The sequence below is a fragment of the Mustela nivalis genome, assembly GCF_964662115.1.
Source record: "Mustela nivalis genome assembly, chromosome: 7".
In the NCBI taxonomy this organism is placed as follows: Eukaryota; Metazoa; Chordata; class Mammalia; order Carnivora; family Mustelidae; genus Mustela; species Mustela nivalis.
The window spans coordinates 15,087,905-15,108,072 of record NC_139026.1 but is presented as its reverse complement, the minus strand read 5'-3'; the positions used below and the strand labels follow the sequence as shown (position 1 = coordinate 15,108,072).

The following is a 20,168-nucleotide window of genomic DNA, read 5'->3' as shown; positions in this document are numbered from 1 at the left end:
TTAATCCAGAACGCAGGAGAGAAGTCTGGGCTGGAGATAAACCCTTGGTGTCCTCAGCTTAGGGAAAGGGATGTTGGTGGCATCACCCCGGGAAAGAGGATAGATCAAGGGGAGACTACTCAAGGGGGTACTTTCCTTCTGGGATTTCCCCTCCGGATACACAAGTCTCTGTAACATAGACACAACTGCATATTTTTAACTAATCTTTATCAGATGCCTATTTATAATGTGTGAAGCACTTTAATCCCCCCAAATGCTCCGTGAGGTAGGTCCTATTAAAATCACCCCCGTTTTACAGGTGAGGAACAGAGGCCACAAGAAGTCAAGTAACTTGTCCCAAGTCATACCTCCAGATCGTCAAGCACTCCAGAGCCCATGAGTCTAGCCACAGCCTAGCTCCTGTCCCCACTAGCTCCAGGAAGCCCAAGGGTAGTAAGAGAGGTAAGACGTCCATAGCCAACAGTTACAGGAATAGGCTGGAAAATGGGAGGCATGGTAGGAGGCTCCTGAACAAGGCCCATCTACCCAGATTTATACTTTTCATGGCTGGCTTTTGGGTAAAGCTTACAGCATTAGAGGCCAATGGAGGTACATAAAAGCCAAGCCCCTCAAAATACCCATTCATCTCAAAACACCCATTCATCTCAAGCTAGACCCCAGTGTTGTTTTTCCTCTCACTGTCCCTAACTTCCAGGACACCCACTCAAATGGCTCCAATAGAAAAAGACCCTGCCCAAAGCCAGCAGGGAACCGCAGGACTCTGATGGGGCTTCTAAAGCAGAACAAGGCAAGTCCAGTGGAGCTAGGCTGAGCCAGAAAGGGTTGTGCCTGCAAACTTCACTTTGTATCTCTGCCAAGGGGTACCCCGACGGCAGCAAGCCGTTTCTGGAAGGAATTTCCATCAAGAAACAAACAGACTCTCCTATTACAAAATGCAGAGACGGGCAAACCACCAGTATGCGGTGTTTGTGACTTCAGCTGCTTCTTTGGGATTACGCCTTCGCCCCAACAAGGGCAGGAGCGGACGATTGTGCTGAACTCCCAACTCGCTGGGAGGGTTTGACACACATCCAGAGCACGTGACCCTAAGAGAGCGGCCTTACGGGTCGCCACCCCCTCCCCCAACCCTGCTGGATTCACTAAGAGAGATTTGAGCCCCTACAAAAGAAAATCCACAGCTGCACACCCCACCGCCATCCCAGCCCCTCCTTCTCCTCTCCCACTTCTGGTTTCTTCCTTACATAAACCTATTGGGAGCTCTTGGCTAATTCACTCCAATTCTCTCCTGACAAGATCGCTAGAAGAGGCCATCAGGAAAAACCCGGACAAGCTTAGTCCACCGACCCCAGCTACTTCCATGCAGAGTCTGAACTAGAACCCACAGCTCCCAGGACCAGTGCCTCCTCTGTCCGCTGCACTACACTGCCCTCTGCTGGGAGTGGAGGGAAATTGCCTTTTTGGTCTGGGTCTCCTTTTGGAGACTGCCTTGAGGCTCTGACCCAGCTGCTCAGGGCAGATCTTTCTCTGCAGGATGACTCCAGGGCCTGAGGCTCTGGTCCACGCCTCTCTGCAAATCTCGCTCACTCTCGCTTGCACTCCCTCCTTACCTCAGGGAGCCCAGCTTCTCCCAGGGAAGGGTGGGAAGAAGGTAGACATCCATGCCAGGAGGTAAAGGAAGCCCCACGGTGGAGCTGGACTGAGGAGAGGAGCTGCCCCAGGGCCTTGGCTCTTGGCCCCTGTTCCTGGCGGGAGAGACCATACTGCACCATGACAGAAACCAAAGATCTCTGATAAAAAACTGAAGTTGCAGGCCTTCCGAGAAACTCACACAGAGCCCACAAGGTCCATTTCTCAGGGTCACGATTCCTATTAACTCATCTCATTCACTGCCAGGGTCAAACCTCCAAACGCCTCTGAGAGCGAGACAGCTGCCCCGAATGGAGGCAGGAGCCGCAGTGCGTGCACGGTGGGAGCTGTGAGAGTCTAGAGGACACAGGTCCGCCAGAGGGTGCGCAGACTCTAATCCCAGCCGTGCATTTCACAGGCCGACTGTAGGCGGGTTCGCTTCAGCCTCCTCTAGTCGACTGCCTGCCTTGTGGTCGATGTTTAAGTCACATTTACTGAGCACCTTCTTATGCGCCGGGCACTGTTCTAAGCACCTTGCTTGTAGTAATTAGTTGAGTCTCTGCCAGCCCTATGAGGTAGGTATTATCATTAACATCAACCCTGTTTGTAAAGGGAAACTGAGGCACCGAAGTGTCAGTAGCTTTCCCTATGCAAGACAGAATGTGGTATGGCTGGCAGTGGGACTCAGTCTGGCTCCAGAACCCAATTTCTTAACCTCCAGGATTATACACGCAGTAGATTAAACGGAGTTGTCTCCTTGGACAGTATGGGATGCCGATTTTGTCTCTATAGGAAAGGGAGTGTGACCTTTAGTGGAGAGAGAACAGTGGTTAGAGATAAACAAAGGTGAGTCTGAATCCTGGACCGACTGGCTGTGTGACCCCAGGGCAAGTGAATGAAGCTTTCTTAGCTGCAGGGACTGACCAGCAAATCAGAGATGCCCGTTCTTGTTCCCTAAGATAACTGCCAGGGTTAACTGAGGTAATATGTGTTCAACCTGACTCGTGCTATAAAACACAGATACGCAGTTATGGGCGGCTACTGCTGATGGTAATGGCCGAGTGTGCCACACTGGACTGAACCTTCGGGGTCACTGTCTGCCTTTCGGAAGCAGCTAGATATGGGAAGGATAAAGGGCTTGAGGACTCTTCTAAGCTACTACTGACAAAAGATTCCGATTAAAAAAAATTCTTTTTAAATTTTTTTAACGATTTTTATTTATTTATTTGACAGACAGAGGTCACAAGTAGGTAGAGAGGCAGCAGAGAGAGAGGAAGGGAAGCAGGCTTCCTGCTGAGCAGAGCCTGATGCCGGCTCGATCCCAGGACCCTGGGATCATGACTTGAGACGAAGGCAGAGGCTTTAATCCACTGAGCCACCCAGGTGCCCCTCCGATTAAAAAATTTTTAAAAATTTATCATTGGCTAAGTTTTCAGAGGAAGCTAATAAGGAAGTTAATAATTCATACTCCAAAGGTGCCTATGTCACACAATGATCCATCCATTGGTCCTTTAAATAGTGGGTTTTCAGGGAGCCTGGCTGGCTCAGTCTGTAGAGCATGCAACTCTTGATCTCAGAGTCGTGAGTTCTAGCCCCACATAGGGCATGGAGCCTACTTAAAAAAAAAAAAAAAAAAATAGTGAATTTTCTCAGTATATTTCTTTTTTTTTTTTAAGATTTTATTTATTTATTTGACAGACAGAGATCACAAGTAGGCAGAGAGGCAGGCAGAGAGGAGGAAGCAGGCTCCCCGCAGAGCAGAGAGCCCGATGTGGGGCTCAATTCCAGGACTCTGAGATCATGACCTGAGCCGAAGGCAGCGGCTTAACCCACTGAGCTACCCAGGCGCCCCTCTCGGTATATTTCAAAGGTGCAACTGAGTTCATCTGAAACACAATAGCTTAAAAAAAAAAAAAAAAAAACCTCGGTCCTGTGATTTCCAAATCAGACACCAGATGGCGCCAAATTCTCGCTTCAAGGGAGAGCTCTGGTTCCCACAGCCTCCAGAATGCACTGGGGGCTTCTCCCCATCTGAAAGTTCAAGAGTTCAAGAACTATCTCTGATTCCTTGCTGGTGCATCCATGCATCTTCCAAGAGTAAACAAACTTTCATATGAGGTTATATGAGATGTCAGTCCAGCCTGGCAGCTCTCCCCAGAAACAAATTTAACAAATCACTTGCCCCACCCCAATTAGAAAGAAAAGGCTTGAGCACCCTGCCTGCACCAGACACTGATGGGCGCTAGGAATACAGCCACTGTTCAGACAGAATCGTCCCTGCCCCCCACCGCAGATCTGCACCCCCTGTAGTCCTTCCTCCCTCAGGGAAAGCTCCTGCTCACGGAAGGATTCCGAAGAATCACATATGATGATAAAGTCAAGGACAGTTGCTGCTGGAAGAGAACTTGGAGATAATTTAATCACATCCGTGTCTCCCTTTACAGATGGGAGCACAGACAGGCCCGGAGAGAGAAGACAACCCAGACAACACACCAAAACTGGGATCAGCTTCCGGATTCCAGGCACTTTTGTACCCTGCATGCTGTCTTGCAACAGCTGGGGACTCTGCTAAGAGAAAACCCGGACCTGCGATTCTAAGGGACTCGGTGGGACAGTCAGCCTCGGAACCCCCGGGCCAATGCACCCGATTGCTAATAGGCGTTTCCACACAGCACTGCCAGGTATTTAAACACAGAGAGGCCGAGGTTGCCTCACAGCACATTGCCCAACAGGTGTTGCCCCTGGGTGTTCATGACCCACAAGCTCGGCAAGGCCAGGGGCCACTGCCTTCCGCTCAGAATGCAGCTCCCTGCCTGCAGGAGTTCAGTTGCGCTGATCCTTTGCTCACTCTGGGCATTTCGGAAATTTGCTTAGGCCTGGGGTGGAGCCTCAGCAAATAGTGGGGAAGAAGAAAAGGAAGAAAGCCCCGTTTCCGCCACAGTTAGTTCGTGAGCTGGGGTAGGGAGCGATGTCCTCTCTGAGACTCAGTCTCCCCAACTTGTAAAATAAGGATGTTAGATTGGAACCCCTTTTCAGCTTTAGGTCTCTAAGACCCGCTACATAGCCATTTGGCCATCCCTGCTAGGGAAAGGAATTAATCCTGCTGAAATAAAGCACTGCACGAAGTTCATCATCTATATTCTGATCTATGCTCTTTTAAACAATGAAAATGTGAGTTTTTCGGGGATCCTGGAGGCTCAGGCTTCCGACTCGATGTCAGCTGAAGTCATGATCTCAGGGTTGTGGGATCGAACCCTAGGTGGGACTCTAAACTCAGTTCCCAGTGGGCTGAAGAGTCTATCCTTTTCCCTCTGCCCCTCCCCCACTCGTGTGTGCATGCCCGTGTGCACTCTTTCTCTCTCTCGCTCTTAAAAAAAAAAAAAACCTTTTTAAAAATGTATTTTTCCCTCTGTTTCTTCACTCCTTTTAAACAGTGGCTATTCTTTTTTTTTAATTTGAGAGAGAACACAAGAGGGGTAGGGAGAGGGGCAAGCAGACTCCTCGCTGAGCCACCCAGGCGCCCCAACCCTTTTAAAAAGTTTTAATTACAAAATATTTCTGGCATACAAAAAGATATCAAGAAAATGAGGGGGTGGTGATATACCTCAAAAACAAATATAGCACAATGCTCATTGTGCTAAGTAATAGATACGTGAGTGCTTACTGGACAATTCTTCCAGCTTTTCTGTTTGAATTTTCATAATAAAATGTTGAGACAGGAAAGGCACTATGAATGATATCATGAATACCCAAGTAGCCCTTACTTAGATAGAAATCCAAAAACCCAAATTTGGATATTCTGTCTCCTGGTCATTTCTTGACACTTTTACTACAATATATATTATTATTTTGCGTGTTTTTTTTTTAATTTATATGCAAGTTTTTGTACTGTGTATTTTCTTTTCCAGCTTTTTTTCACTCGGCATTTTAGTTGAAAGATTTATCTGCACTGATATACAGGATTCTGATTTATTCCTACTTATGACTGTGTTGAGGTCCATTGTATGAACAAATGATAATGTAGTTATTGACTGGTTAGGATGCCAGACTCTTTAAGTGTTTCCAATTTTTTTCGTCATAAGCAGTGCTGTTATGCCCATTCTTTACATGACTCCATGTCACCTGTATACATATGAAAGGTGTATAAGATTCTGTGTGGGAAAGAACAAGACCTCTGGAGCTTCAGGCATGGATGGATCCAGGTGTTCAAAGTATGTCATCAGGAACCTGTTACCATGTCTAAGTACTGCTCTCTTCAACACTGGCTTCCTTCTCAGTGGTCTCTTCACATAGGGTGGCCCCTAGTGGCCCGGGGTTTATGCCCTGCCAGCTTGGCCGCCCCAATGGATGGAGGACACTCTTTCTAGAAAGTTCCAGCAGTAGTCAGTGGACCAGACTGTGACATGTATTCATCTGGAACAAATCAGACCAGGAGAACAGAATTTCTCATTGGCCAAAACTGGGTTATGGGTTCATTGTGGTCAGTCTCAGAGCCAGATGGCCTGATGGTAGGGAAGGGGAGATTCTCTAAAGAAAACTAGGGGAATTGTTACCACCCGAAGGAGAACTAGATGCTGGGCAGGCCACTACTAAGGTCCAGGACCTCGCCAGCCCCTGCTACCCGTGCATGTGTCATGCTGCGTGTGACCACACACCACGTCCCTGTTCCACTGGGAGTCTCACCTTCCTAACAGCCACTCGTGTTACTGAACACGTATGGGCCGCCTACTTTTTTGTATGTAACAAGGGCAAGATTGATCAGGATAGGAATGGGTCCAGGCTTCTGGGAATATACTAAGGATAATCATATGTTTTAATGGGGTGGATTTTATGGCATGTGAATTATATCTTCATAAAGTTACTTTTTTAAGGAATACCATGGCATGAGTCCATTTATATGAAATTCAAAACTGGGCAAAGCAACAGGATAGTAGTTATCTTTGGGGGTTATTGGCCGCGGGGCCCAGGAAATCTCTGGCATGCTGCAAATGTTGTATATCTTCGGGGCACCTGGGTGGCTCAGTGGGTTAAAGCCTCTGCCTTTGGCTTGGGTCATGATCCCAGTGTCCTGGGATCGAGCCCCGCATCTGGCTCTCTGCTAGGCAGGAGCCTGCTTTCTCCTCTCTCTCTCTGCCTGCCTCTCTGCCTATTTGTGATTTCTGTCTGTCAAATAAATAAATAAAAATCTTTAATAAAAAATATGTTGTATATCTTCACTGGGGGGTTAGTATGTGATGTAACGTGTAAAACTCCCATCAGCTACGTCTGCCTTAGATGTGCATATGCCATAAAGCATGCAAGTCATACTTCAATGAAAAGTAACCCCCCCTAAAGCCCAGGTGTTTTCAAGTGGAAAAGAAACCAGTCTACAGTAGTTCAGAGCACAGTTTTTAACTTAAGACCACTGGGTTCAAATCTCGCTCTACCACTTACCAGCTGTGACAAGTAGGTATTTAGAACAAATGATTTAACTTCTCTGTGCCTCAGTTTCTCCACCTGGAAAATGGGGATGGTAATAGAACCTTTCCTTGACTACTGCAACAACTGAATGAGTGAATCCTTGTACACCCTCAGAATAGTGGTTGGCACATAGTGAGTACTCAGTAAATGTGACTTGTATCATTACTGACATGGGCCAAGCATGGCGATATTGCTGTGGATACAGAAGATACAACCCTATCATCCATGGAGTGCATCGTCAGACGAGAGAACAGTCAGAATGCAGAGGGAGGAGCTCTTTCAGAGCAAGAAGCCTGAAATGTATGAACTTGTAGGAGGATCTCCCAAATTCAGCCTGGGGTTCAGGTTCAGGGAGGTGGGAAACTCTGAATAGAAGGAAGAAGTGTATGCAAAGGCACTGAGGTGAGGAGTGGTTCAGTTGGTCAGTGCACCTACCAGCAGAGTGCACAGCGGATGAGGCCCATTGTCTGGGAGAGAAGAGTCAGAAAGCTCTCTCTCAGCCACACCATGGAGTTGAAATTTTCTCCTGAAGCCAAAGGGGAGACGCTGAAGGATTTAGTGGAGAAGAGTCCTGGGGTAAGATCTACCTCTACCTCTTTTGAGAAAGATCATACCGGTTACCCCTGGGGAATTCCTTGAGTGGGAGAAGGCTAGGGACGGGGAAGCTACTTGACCTGTTCCTGTATCTCAAGATAGATACTGCAGTTTGCATGTTTACTGTCTGTTTACTCCCGTATTTACTGCTGGTCTCCTCCAACTGGACCGCGAGAACCCTGAAAGCAGGAAGCCTGTCTGTCTTGTTCTTAGTCATCTCCTTGGCGTCTGGCAGAGCTGTGCTCTCTGAATACTGTTGAATGAATACTGAGGGCACACCCCAGGTTTCTGTTCCTAGGAACACACAGGGGTGCGGCAAGGGGCTGCTGCTGGGCTTCAGACACCGGCCAGTGATGCAGCAAAGATGAGGGATGGGGTGGCTGCGTCAGGGCCCCAGCAGGCATGGATGCATAGAGGCAGGGACACGGGGCTCCCCTGAGCTTCTGGCTCAAGTGATGGGGGGAGCAGTGGCCCCACTTACTCCTGGGAGAAATGAGGACTTCGTTGTGGAACCCGAGATGTCTGGTAGGGGTGTGTCCAAATGTTCCCAGGAAACCAGATCCCTAGCTCAGAGGCATGCTCTGAGGAGGACACTGAATGAACACTGGCCTTGGGGCTGAACTAGGGGCCCTGAAGTCTTGTGGTCCCCGGGGGAGGGAAGAGCGGGCTCAGGGCGGCAGCTCTTTACCAAGCAGCACAGAAAGATTTCCATCTTTTAACTCTGGCAGGACGACCCTGGAACTCTCCGTACCAGATGCTGTGCTGCGCTCATCCCTCTCCTTCCACCCTCCCAGCTACCCCGCGAGGCAACATCACCCTCCCAGCTAGCTACCCTGTGAGGGGTCATCACCGGTCTGGGCCACCTGTGTGCTGACAGCCTCGCCTGGGCAATTTTGCTGCAGTCTCTTACCCTGGTGCTGGGTCGTCCGCAGTCTAATCAATATCGTCAGTAACTTGTGTCAATTCCCCGCTCGAGGGGCGGGGCGCTCAGTTTCCTGAAGTTTCCCTTCCCGTGTGGAGGTATTCTGAGACTTGCCTCCGGCCTCTCCAAGCCTGTTCTAACCATCCCAGCTGAAGGGGGCGCAGAACGGACGGATCCCCACTCTGTGTCCCATTATGCCTGATTATAGCACCTGTAACTCCCTAGGACATCTACCAGTTGGGACCATTAACCCCCACTGCGCTATAGGTCCCCTGAGGACAAGGATCCTGTCTGGTGCATCCTGAATTCACTTAGCAAATGATTGGCCGTGGGCTCAGTAATGTTCACTGAATGAGGGAATGAGCAGACACAAGAACAAGACTGGGTTGTGACTGTTACCTGGGGTAAGAGCTACCTCTAACTGCCCCACCATCAGCAATGTTGTGAATTCATAATACATTCTTTTTATTTTCACCGTCTGAATTTAAATGTGGTTGTTTCTCTGACCCTTAGAGGTTTTCTACCCTAATGTTAAATGACAATCTATCAGGGGCCCCTGGGTGGCTCAGTCATTGAGTGTACGACCTGATTTTGGCTCAGGTCGAGATTTCAGGGTCGTGGAATAGAGCCCTCTGCTCCCCCCCCCCCACTAGTGCACTCTCAAATAAATAAATAAATAAATAAGCAAACACACTCTTTTTCAAAAATAAATGACAATCTATTAAACCACTCATAGCCTGACATTAAAGACTGCACAAGTGGTGTCGAGAGGAAGATCAAGAAAATGCCTGATACAACCAACCAGCCTGAAAAGAAACCAAAATTTCATTTTCCCAAGCATGGATGTTTATGCTGTCCAGCACCCTCCACAAAGGAGGGCAAACCTGGTCACTAAATTACCTTTATCTATCTACTCGTCTACTTTAACATTCCAGATGATTTCTAACACCAGTAAAGGGCCCATCCTGATTTGCAAAAGGCTTTGGAAAAACAGAAGCCAGGGGCTGGGACGCCCTAGGGGGATGCTGCCTCAAGGACCCAGAAGGACTGACCAAAAAATTCTGGGATGAGGGCCACCAGCCAGAGGAGAGCAGGAGACCACAGTGGCACTCAGGCCTCCTCCCCTTCCACACCCTGGCTCTTGCAGCCTGTCTCTGGAAGGCAGGCAGGGGAGGGGGTGGTCCTGCACTCTTGCTGGTGGAAGGTAGAGTTGCCTGTCAGTTAAGAGCAGGACTGGATTCGAATCTCAGCCCTATCTAGCTAATAATGATCTTACACAATGCTTGGCAGCCTGTGGCCCCTCAGTAAAATGCAGAATGTCCCCGCCTGGCTCCAGGGAATATTAGGAGAAAGATATAGGGGCCTATCAAGTGCTTAGCACAAGGCATGGCACACAGGCACTCAATGAACGCCATCCAAAATCAGTTTCCCCAAGAAACTGGAGGCTGCAGGTCACTTAAGATGGTCCACGACCACAGTTCTCAACCCCAGTGCACTTTCCAATCAGCAGGGAGCCTTTGAAATGCTAATGTAACCCTTTTAATGCCCACAGAATCAGAATCCCTGGGGGCAGGCTCAGGGATTGTTGAAAGCTCCCAGAAGATTCTGCTGTAGCTCAGAGTTGCGAGTCAGGCAAATGCCTATAATCAAACCTGCAAACGGTCAATCAAAGGTACGTCCCCAGGCCTAAGAATGAGGCCACCTTGCTTTTAGAATTGCAACGCTCTTAAAATCGAAAACTTCTCGACCTTTCTAGTCTAAGGAATACATCGCAATTGCTAAATTCTCAGAAAACCATCACTCTAGAAAAGTCGTAACAAAGCTCGTGTTTATTAAGAATTAAAAATACTGTAAATAAGCCATACAGTTCATTTCACAGTAAACTAAACAAACCTTTTTTTCTCTTAATTTTCTTTTTTTTCTTTTTTTCTTCTTTTTTGAAAGGCAAGACAGCCATTAAAGAACAGTACAGCTCGAAGGGAAACAGCAAAAAACTACAGAAAATGCACATTCCTCCTCACTGACAGATGGGGGTCTGCTGGGACAGCAAACCTCTTCATGGACATCATGAGAAAATAAAAACACATGGCCTCCATTCTCCAGGGAGACAGCCCATGCCTTTGTGGACCGCTCTCATCACACGTTTCCTGAAGGATTCCAAAGAGTCCCCTTTCCGGGATTCTAAACCAACGTATTATCCGTATTATCCGGGGACTCTACCAAGAGGTGACACAGGCTGGTCACAGGGGACTCTGAAGTGTTGTGGCTTTCACATTCAGAACCATCTGGATTCTTTGCATAGTTACCTTGGAGATCACAAGATGATTCAGGAATGGAAACAGCACCCCACACCACGGGAGGTGGCCATCAAGTCAAGCAGCTGGTTCTTATCAACTAAAAACCAAGGGGCTTGTCCCCCTCCCAAATCGGAGCTGACATTTGTAAATTTTAACCAGTTTAAGTGGAAGACAAGAAGTGAGCGGCAGCTCATGAAAACTTCGGCCAGAAGTATTAAAAAAAAAAAAAAAAAAAAAAGTAAAATTAATTGTCCTTAAAGAGAATGAGAAAGAGAAGTGCCTCCTCCCCCGGCCTTTTTTTACTTGAAATCTGCCAGGCAGGCAAGGTTTTGTGAGGTCACACGTAATCTGCTTCTGCTAATCCCCAGTTGAAGCCATTCTTCTCGGACACTAGAGCCATCCCTCCTAGAAGGCCCCTCTGACCAGCAGGGGCCAGGCCTTGAGGAAACCAACCAAAAGCAGAAGCAGAGAACTTGAGAAACCAATGGTGTGTGGTAATAATCGTAAATAAGTTAACTGGGCACAAAAATATAAAATGCCTTGGTGTTCGGGCCTTGGGGGCGGGGAGGGGCACTGCTTTTTAAGAGAGAACAAGAACCCGGGAGGGGTAGAGTGAGCGGGAGAAAACAACCCATTTTTTGGTCATGAGAAACTGGATCAACTCTGTACCCTGCACGCGCCTTCCCTCAGACTTTTTCGTGAATCTTCTCCACTTTCAGGAACAACCTATCCAGGTCATTTCTCAGGTCATCTAACAAGCCCTTGGCGGATTCCAGGTTGTTCTCGTTGGTTTCTATTTTCACAGAGTACGCGACCAAACTGTCCACGGCAGTCCTGAGCATCCTCAAGTCCGACTCCACTTGGCTGACTGAGGCTTTGAGGTTGTCTAGAGAAGAGAGTCTGTCCAGGAAGTCCTGAGGCAAGGGGGCCGCCCGGGCCGGGTCCTGGCCCAGCAGCGTATGGACTTGCTCCTGCACCTTCTGGAGAGCCTCCACGGTGCTGGGGAGCTCGCCCACGCTTCTCTTCAGCTCCTCCACGTCGCTGTAGAGCGAGAGCTGGGCCTCGCCCAGGCTCCTCACCGTGCTGGCCAGGCCCCCCGCGTCGGCCTCCGAAGGGCCCAGGCCGGCCACGCGCTCCTGCAGGGCGGCCAGGCGCTGCTCGTGCTCCTCGCTCTTGGCCAGCAGGGCCTCCAGGTTCTCGCTGTGGCGCGCAGAGGCCGTCTGCACGGCATCCACACCGTCTTCCACGGTCTGGAGCCTGGAGTCCAATCCCTGACTCTTCTCCTGGAGCGCGGCTAAGGAGCCAGCGTGCTTGTAAACCCCATCTTCTTCCGGCCTGAGGGCCTCTGTTTCCAGGTGGCGCAGCTCCTCCTTGAGTCTCCTGATCTCCTCGGGAAGGCGGGAGGTGACCTCCTCGGACTGGAGAAGCTTCTCTGTGAGGGCCTGCAAGGTGAGGTGCTCCGAATTGGCCGCCTCCTTGAACTTCTGCTGCTCCTGCTTGAGGCTCACCAGCTCCTTGACCTCAGTGTAGACGTCAGACTCCAAGGTCTGGAGGGTGCTTCTCAGGGCCTCGATGTCCTTTTCTCTGGACTTCACAGCGACCTGTGTTTCCTTCACAGCTTCCTTCAAGGCTTTCAAATCCTGCTTGTAGCCCTCCGAGTCTTCCAGAGAGGCAACCTTCGCCTTCACGTCATTGATTTCCTTCTGGCTCCTCTTCTGGACCTCGGTGAAGATGGCGATGTTGTCGTTGATGGACTTGGTGAGTTCCGTCAGCCTTTCCTCCACCGTGTTCTCCAGAGACGTGAAGTCCCGCTCCCGGGCATCCTTCACCACGTGGATGCCGTCGGAGAGGTCTTTGAGAATCTCGTTCTGGAGCTTCTGCAGAACTTCACTGATCCGGTTGATCTCGCTCTCCCCCTGCTTCACAGCTTTCTCCGTGAGGTCTTGTTTATGCTGGGAGCTTCTCAAGATGGACTCAAAAGTCCCAAATGTGGCTTGAAGAGACTGCACCTGTAACCAAAATCCACACGTTAATCGCTGAGAAGAGCTGATGAGTTCCATGCAACACAGCTCTATTTCCTTTTGTCTGCCCAGCTTTGGGTCCCTCTTCTGGAACGGAACAATAATCGGCCTTGGAGAAAGAACCTTCCCTCCACACACATTCCATGCGGTTTGCGGGACCAACCTAAAGGCCCTTTCCAAGTGCTCCAGGGGTCCTCTCTCCTGAAGCCACAGTGATCAGCCCAGGGATGGGCCTACAGCCAGTCAGTCAATTCCAAGACTACTGGTAAAGAAAACCTTTTTCTATTGGGATTGCTAGTTATAGGATGGGGGAAGCCTGGAGAGGCTCAGACTGGCCCACGAAGAACACCAGTCTACGAATCAAACCAGCACAGTGGGAAGCAAAACTAAGAGATGGCAAGATCGAGCTCTGAAGATACAATCTGCATCTCTGGGTACAGCTACACCTGAAGGAATCTGCTCTTGAACTTTTTGGTTTAAGACAATACATCTTCTCTCTCCCTTCCCCCGTCCCTCTTCTCTTTAAGCGAGTGAGGCTGAGTTTCTAGCTCCTGCAATGGAACAGTCTTCCTTTCACAGGGAAAAAGCTGAGACACATGGAGACACTCGACTGGGAGGCACGAGACAAAGGTTCAGGTGTCTAGCTTGCCACTTCTAGTTGGCGGCCCTGACCAAGTCACTGTCCTCACCCGAAAACATGACTTGGGCCAGATGCTCCCTTGGCGCTCTCTGGCTTTGTGAGCACATTTTGCTCCCGTTTGCCACGACACACTCATCCTAAATAAATTCTCCGCTAACCAAGGTCTGACCTGGAACCTCTCCGGACAACTGGTCTGATGTGCCGAGCCTGACAGGCCAGGGACTACTGACACACAGAGCCACCCAGAACACTTTCTTGTAAAACAAAACAAAACAAAACAAAACAAAAACCCAGAATCTCTCAAGCCTCCAGCTCTAACCACCAATTCACAGGAACATGCAAGAGAAAAACACGCAGCAAGGGGGCAATCGGCCAAACCCACGATGTGGAAAATCCTACACGACAAAGAGCCAGGACCTTCGATAATTAAATGGCATTTTTAAAGGGGAAAGTCGAGGGAAATTACACATTAAAAGAAATTTAAGAGATTCACCAACCAAATGTAATGTGTGGACTTATACATGGATCCTGATTCAAACAAAGCAACTATAAAAGAGCTATTTTTAAGGGGGTCCTCGGGAAATCTGATTTTGAACTAGGTATTAGATGAGAAGCAAGCCTTTCCCGTTAACTTTGTTAGGTATAATATACTGTGTTTTGCCAAAAGGAAAGGGAAGAGAAGGAGCTCCTATTTGTTAGAAATAAATCTTGAAATACTTGGGATGAACTAATGTTCAGTGAAAATTAGATCCTGGGTCGATACCCACTGGGTCTGCCAGAGCCACAAGGGCCCTCCAGGGGGCCTGCCCCACCCTTGCCTGCTGAATCTCTCGGCTCAGGACAGGCTATGCTCTCGGCCCAGGCTGCAGCCACACCATCACCTGGGCTATGCCCCAACACCCAGAGCATCTGAGAACAAGAGAGACCAGGTGGGCACCCAGCAAAGGGTGGAAGAGAAGGCTTCAGAGACCCTGCTCTGACTCCAGTCCTAAAAGAGCAAAACAAAATGGGAGGGAAGAAGTGGTGACGGAATGAAACAAACAAGAATAACAAAGAAAAAAAAAAGAGCATCATTAAAAACGGGGCTCATTATATTGATCTCTTCTGTTTATGCCTAAATACTTCCATGGCAACAAGGCAAAAAATAAAACAGCATGAGCTCTGGAACCAGACTGGCTATGTTCAAATCTTGGTTTGGACACTTCCTAGCTGTGTGATCCTGGGCGAGTTACTCAGCCCGTCTGTGCCTTTTTTACCTCAGCAGCGGGACGGGAACAAAACAGTACCTGACTCTCTCTAGGCTCGTCGTGGGAGGATTAAGCTAGAGTGAAGATATCTACAGCTTCAGTTGTGCCTGACACATAGTGAATGGTCAACAGACAGCAGCTCCGGGCTCCGGTGCCAGCCCCACCTAAAACCAGCTCAGGGAGCACAGATAAGTCACTCACTTTGCAGGTCCCAACTCCTCGTCTATTAAAAAATAGTTTCTTTTTTTTTTTTTTTAAAGATTTTATTTATTTATTTGACAGAGAGAGATTACAAGTAGGCAGAGAGGAGGAAGCAGGCTCCCTGCTGAGCAGAGAGCCCGATGCGGGACTCGATCCCAGGACCCTGAGATCATGACCTGAGCCGAAGGCAGCGGCTTAACCCACTGAGCCACCCAGGCGCCCTAACAAATAGTTTCTAAAGTCCCTTTCGGTTTCCAGTAGTCTGTGATGTTAAGACAGATTAGAATGAGGTTTTCAGGGACTCCGGAAGACTAGACAATTTCCCAGTTCAACTCAATATAACCTGACTCATAAAGGGTACTTTGAGAAGATACCAGGGAGAACTCACCTCCAAAACTAAGCTGTTCAATCACAGCACCCGCCTGTTGTGCACAGCACTCAAAACAGAGGCACGGCCGGGCGAGCACAGTACCTGCAACGTGGCAGGCGTTCCTGCAGTGTTTTCCGAATGAAGCAGGAATTAATTAATTAAGAGCACAAAGCCTAGTGAAGACTGAGCTAGTCCAATTCCCCTGGGATCCCTGTCGCCCCCTAACAGGGGCTGGCTCTTGGCAAACGGTGAGGAAGGGGACTAGATCAGAAATTATAGATGAAACCAAACACATCAACCCCCAACACTAGGAAAATAATACAGAACTCGCCCCCCTACTGATGGTGCTGTGAGCTGTACATCTTTCCATGCACAGACCTCATTATAATCAATATGCAATGGATGCATCTGTTCTCCCAACATATGTGGGGTGCCCACTAAATGGTGGGTCAGACACCAGAGAAAAACGATGGCTAGAACAGGATCCCTGCACTCAAGGAGCCCATAGCACGAAGGGAGACAGTGGTGGCTGCTGATCAACCGGGCACTTCCTGTATACCAAAAAATATGCAAAGTACTTCGTAATTATCTCGAGTGGGTGGCTCCCAATGATTTCCAGTTTACCAATCAGGAAACTAGGAAATGGGCAGGCTGAGCACCAAAATCCCAGAACGTGTGAGGTCACCACCTGAGCTCTTAACCTCCAGTGATAAGCTCTAGCAGAAGCCTGTTCTACGTGCACTGTGTGGAGAAAATGCTGCTTACCCTCAGAAGCTCTGACTCCTCCAGAGTCAAGACGAGAAAACAAAGAAACACAACCAGAGAACTCACTCTTCCACAAACAACCGCTCATCTCATTCAGCTGTCCCTCCTGGGCCTAAGCCTACCCCTCCCGTCACTTTCTGCCACCCTGGATCCACCAGGGCCACAAGGGCCCTTCCCCGCCTCCAACCAAACTGCCAGCATCTTCGGAAACCCGCACCCACTGTGCCCACTGAACCTTCCGTGGAAGGACAGGCCAGCTTCTCTGCCCAGGCTGCAGTCATTCAGCAGACCTGGGCCATTTCCCAACATTGGGACCATCTGCACAATGAGACCAGGCAAGCGGCCCTGTGGCGTGCTTCAAGTCGCACTGCTTTGACTCCGACCCCAAATCCCCCACTTAGGGGCTGTGTGTGACCTTGAAGGAGTAATACAGCAGGCTCCTGGCCAGGCTGGCCCACCTGTGGAAAGTGCTAATGAATGGGTCCTACCTCAGAGGGTGGCTGGGAAGAACTTAATAGGATGCCTAGCCCATACTGAATACTAATTACGAATAATAATACTTTAAGTATAGGTTCCTGCTAAGAACCAAACCCCACCCTGCACCAAGCATCACAGAGTTTAAAAAGGGGCTCAAGTTTAGGCTTTCAGAGGAGCCACCACTGCTCACTCTTCAAAGCAAAATCACTCATTTCCTGGCCTCCACGGAGGAGAAGACAGAAGTGGCCACACACAGTGTCAAATCTCAGTACTGTTCTGGGCACATTCTGAGTTCCACATCATCGGACCAGGCATTAACTGAATAGCTACTACACACCTCACGAGCCACGGGCAAGATAATAAAATGAACAAAGGGCTAAGACTGTCCTAGGAGCAAACTGCAATATGAATCCTAGCCCTGCCCCTTACTAGCTGTGGGACCTTGCATGTTCTCGGCCTTCTCGTGGCTCACTCTCCTCATCTGCAAAAGGGGCGGTCTACTCGGTCTACTCGGGCTCACCTCTTGGGGCTGCTGTGAGAGTCAAGAGATGAGAGCACAATAAATCCGAGGCATCGCATATAGCTTGATTACACTGCTAAATTAAAAAGAAAGGACACTGTTCCAACAGCATACAGCCAGGTGGATGCTTAAAAAAACCTGGACAGAGCCCTCCCCTCACTGTGTAGATAGGAAAACTCAGCCCCCAAATGGAAAGTAATGTACACACAGCTTTGATAGAGAAGAGGTGGGAGCCGGGGAGGAGGGAATAGGGGAGAGGCAGGGGAGAAGCAGACACAGTAAAACGCAGTTTCTTCAACTACTTTTCAAGACCTCCCCCATCTGAGCCTCAACTTCAATCTCTCATCGCACTACTTCCTAAATGTTACTCTGCTACAGGCCGGACAGCCGCCTGCTGTCCCTGCAACACACTCAAGACAGCGCCCCGGCCTGTGTGTCTGCACTCCTCCTCTCAACAGTTCCTGACCACCAGCAAGGCCTACCCTGGCACTGCCCTGGCCACCAGGACATGGGCCCAGGCAAACTCCACACCCTCTTTCTTCCGAACTCACACGGCAGTAACCCTCCACTGAAAACTCCTTACGTGCTGCTTTGCAAACATTATTTGTGCCTTTTGGCACCTTGGAACCACCCCTCAACCCCCGCCCCCTCCCACCCGGCACAGTGCCAACATGCAACCGTATCACTATCAGACTTCAATGAACATTGTGACTGGTAACCGGGCGGATGGGAGGGAGGGACCGAGGGGCTCGTGATTATCCTCTAGCAGTGCGTCTTATGACGTGACATTCAGGATAGGCAAAGCAGCACTGCCTACTGAAGTCTCTCCGAAAAGTCACCTCCCTTGGCCTGCAGCGTGGAGCAGGATGACTCATTCCAGTTGCTCTGCCAGTCTTAAGAGGAAATTCCTAGTCCTGCATACTCCACAAAAGTCGATAGAAACTTGGCAGGGCAGGCGGCATGCTGGGAAAAGGAGGCAGCAGTTCCGGGCTCAGAAGTGGTGGCGGGCTTTTTTGTTTCGATCATACAACCAACTTTCATTGAGCAAAGACGTTAGTGGAGGACGGAAGAGGAGGAAGGAGAAGGGATGAGACCAAGGGAGATGCGCTTGGTGTGTCAACACACAAGTGGGAACCTAAGAGGCTTTGTGGTAAAAGTTGGGTCCATCCATACCGGAGAGAGAGGCCTCAGTGGACCCCAAACTGGGCAGTGGCCTAGACATTCTCATGCAGTCTGCCACTCACCAGCTGTGGTCTTTATCAATTCACCCCATCTCTCTAAACCTCAATCTTCTCATCTGGAAAATGGAGTCACAACTACTACTTCTCCTTCCCCGCCAGGGTGGCTATGATGATTAGATAGTGAGTAAGCCCTCTTAACATCATGTAAAAGTGTCTGTGGTATTACTCACCAGTACCCTCTAATATTTGGGGGCCTTTCCTTTCCTCTGAAGCTAGTTTATGCTATTTCAAAGGCCCACATGGGGACACTGGTCCACAAGGGATCTGAAGATAGGTAATATTTCATCTGAACTTCGCAAATGAGTATGACTACTTCCTTCTCCTTCCCCAGGATCGGGATTTATTAAAACCTGGCTCAGATGTCTCCCACAGGGAGAGCCCAGGTGCGGCCTTGCCCGAGGCTTCCGGGGATGCGCTGGCGTCCCTTCCAACCTCCTTTTCAGACAACTCTGTCCATTCAGCGGTTCCTAATCCAAAAAGAATGGGCTCCCCAGAGCCTGGAGGCTTCCTTACAGGTCACCGCTAATGCCCTGTGACAGGCCCTTGGCCCACCCTGGCAGGCTGGCCTGACCATCCTCCCGGCGGCCCATCCCTCGGGGCCCGATTCCGCCGCGGCCATTAACAAAGAGGGTCTGGGGACAGCCCGGGGACTGGGGGCCCGGAGACGGGGCATCCCCGGCCCGGACCGCCCGAGGAGGGCGCCCGGCTCAGGTCCCGGCCCCGGGGCCTGGGCAGAGCCAGCGCCCCGGCTGTGGCACGGGGCCCGCGGGTGGGGGTCCGGGATACCCACCTTCTGCTCGACGCCCTGCAAGCCCTGGCCCAGCTCCTCCCTCTGCCGGGAGAAGTCCTGGTGGCCGCGCCGGACCTGCTGGACCTCCTCCAGGACGTGGTGGACACACCAGCCCGAGAAGGCGGCCGCCGCCACCAGGGCGAGGTAGAAGAGAAAGTTGAGCGCCCGGCCGAGCCTGCGCGAGCAGGACGCCGAGGACGAGGCGGCAGCGGCGGCGGCGGAGGAGGACTTGCCGCCGCGGTGGCCGCCCTTGCCGTGCGCCTGGTTCTGCGGATGCTGCGGCGGGTGCTGCTGCGGGTGCGGCGCGGGCGGCGGCGGCTGCTGCTGCTGCGGCGCCGGCGGCGGCTTCTTCGCCACGTCATCCGCGCCGCCCGACGGGTGGGCGCCCTTCTCCGAGGGGCTCGCGGCGCCGTGGCCGCCCTTAGAGCCCCTTTGTTTGGCCGAGGGCATGGCGGGCGCGGCGGCGGGTGAGGCCGCGGATTGCGAGGCGAGCGAGCGGGGCACGCGGCCCGGGAAACTTCCTCGGGCTCCCCCGGGGCTGGGCGAGCGGCACGCGGGCGCTGCCGGCGTCGGAGCGGCCGAGAGAGAGCGGGCGGCGGGCGCGCGAGGAAGGAGGCCGGACGACGGAGGAAGGAGGAGGGGGCCTGCCTCCGCTGCCGCCGCCGCCGCCGCCGCCGCCGCGGCGCCGACCCCGCCTCCCGGGAAGGGAGGCCGGGAGAGCGGAGCCGGGAGGGCCTGCCACGCACGCGGGGGCCGGCGCGGCCCCTCCCCCTGCCGCCTCGACCCCAAGGAGGGGGGCCGAGCGGGGGGCGGCGGCGCGGGGGTCCACGCGGCGGGGGCGGGGGTGTCCCAGGCGGGTCTGCGAGTCCCGGGTGGGGGAGCAGAGGGGATGGTGGTGGCCAAGCGCGGTCAGAGGCGGCCGGCTCCGGGAGGAGGTTGTCCCAGCGGGGTCTACGGGGCCGAGGTGGCAAGGGGGCCCCGGGGGTTAGGTCCCAGT

The 20,168-nt window shown here is 51.2% G+C and overlaps 1 protein-coding gene across 1 annotated transcript; it reads right to left on the bottom strand.

Annotated features, from left to right (window-relative positions):
* Window positions 1-10,413: 10,413 nt before the first annotated feature.
* On the bottom strand, window positions 10,414-19,935 carry CKAP4 (cytoskeleton associated protein 4). The gene is made up of 2 exons (XM_082740569.1): window positions 19,172-19,935; window positions 10,414-12,908 (listed from the first exon to the last, which is right to left on the bottom strand). The coding sequence occupies exons 1-2, from the start codon at window positions 19,619-19,621 to the stop codon at window positions 11,586-11,588; spliced, it is 1,773 nt and encodes a 590-aa protein (XP_082596695.1). The 5' UTR covers window positions 19,622-19,935; the 3' UTR covers window positions 10,414-11,585.
* Between the last annotated feature and the right edge of the window lie 233 nt (window positions 19,936-20,168).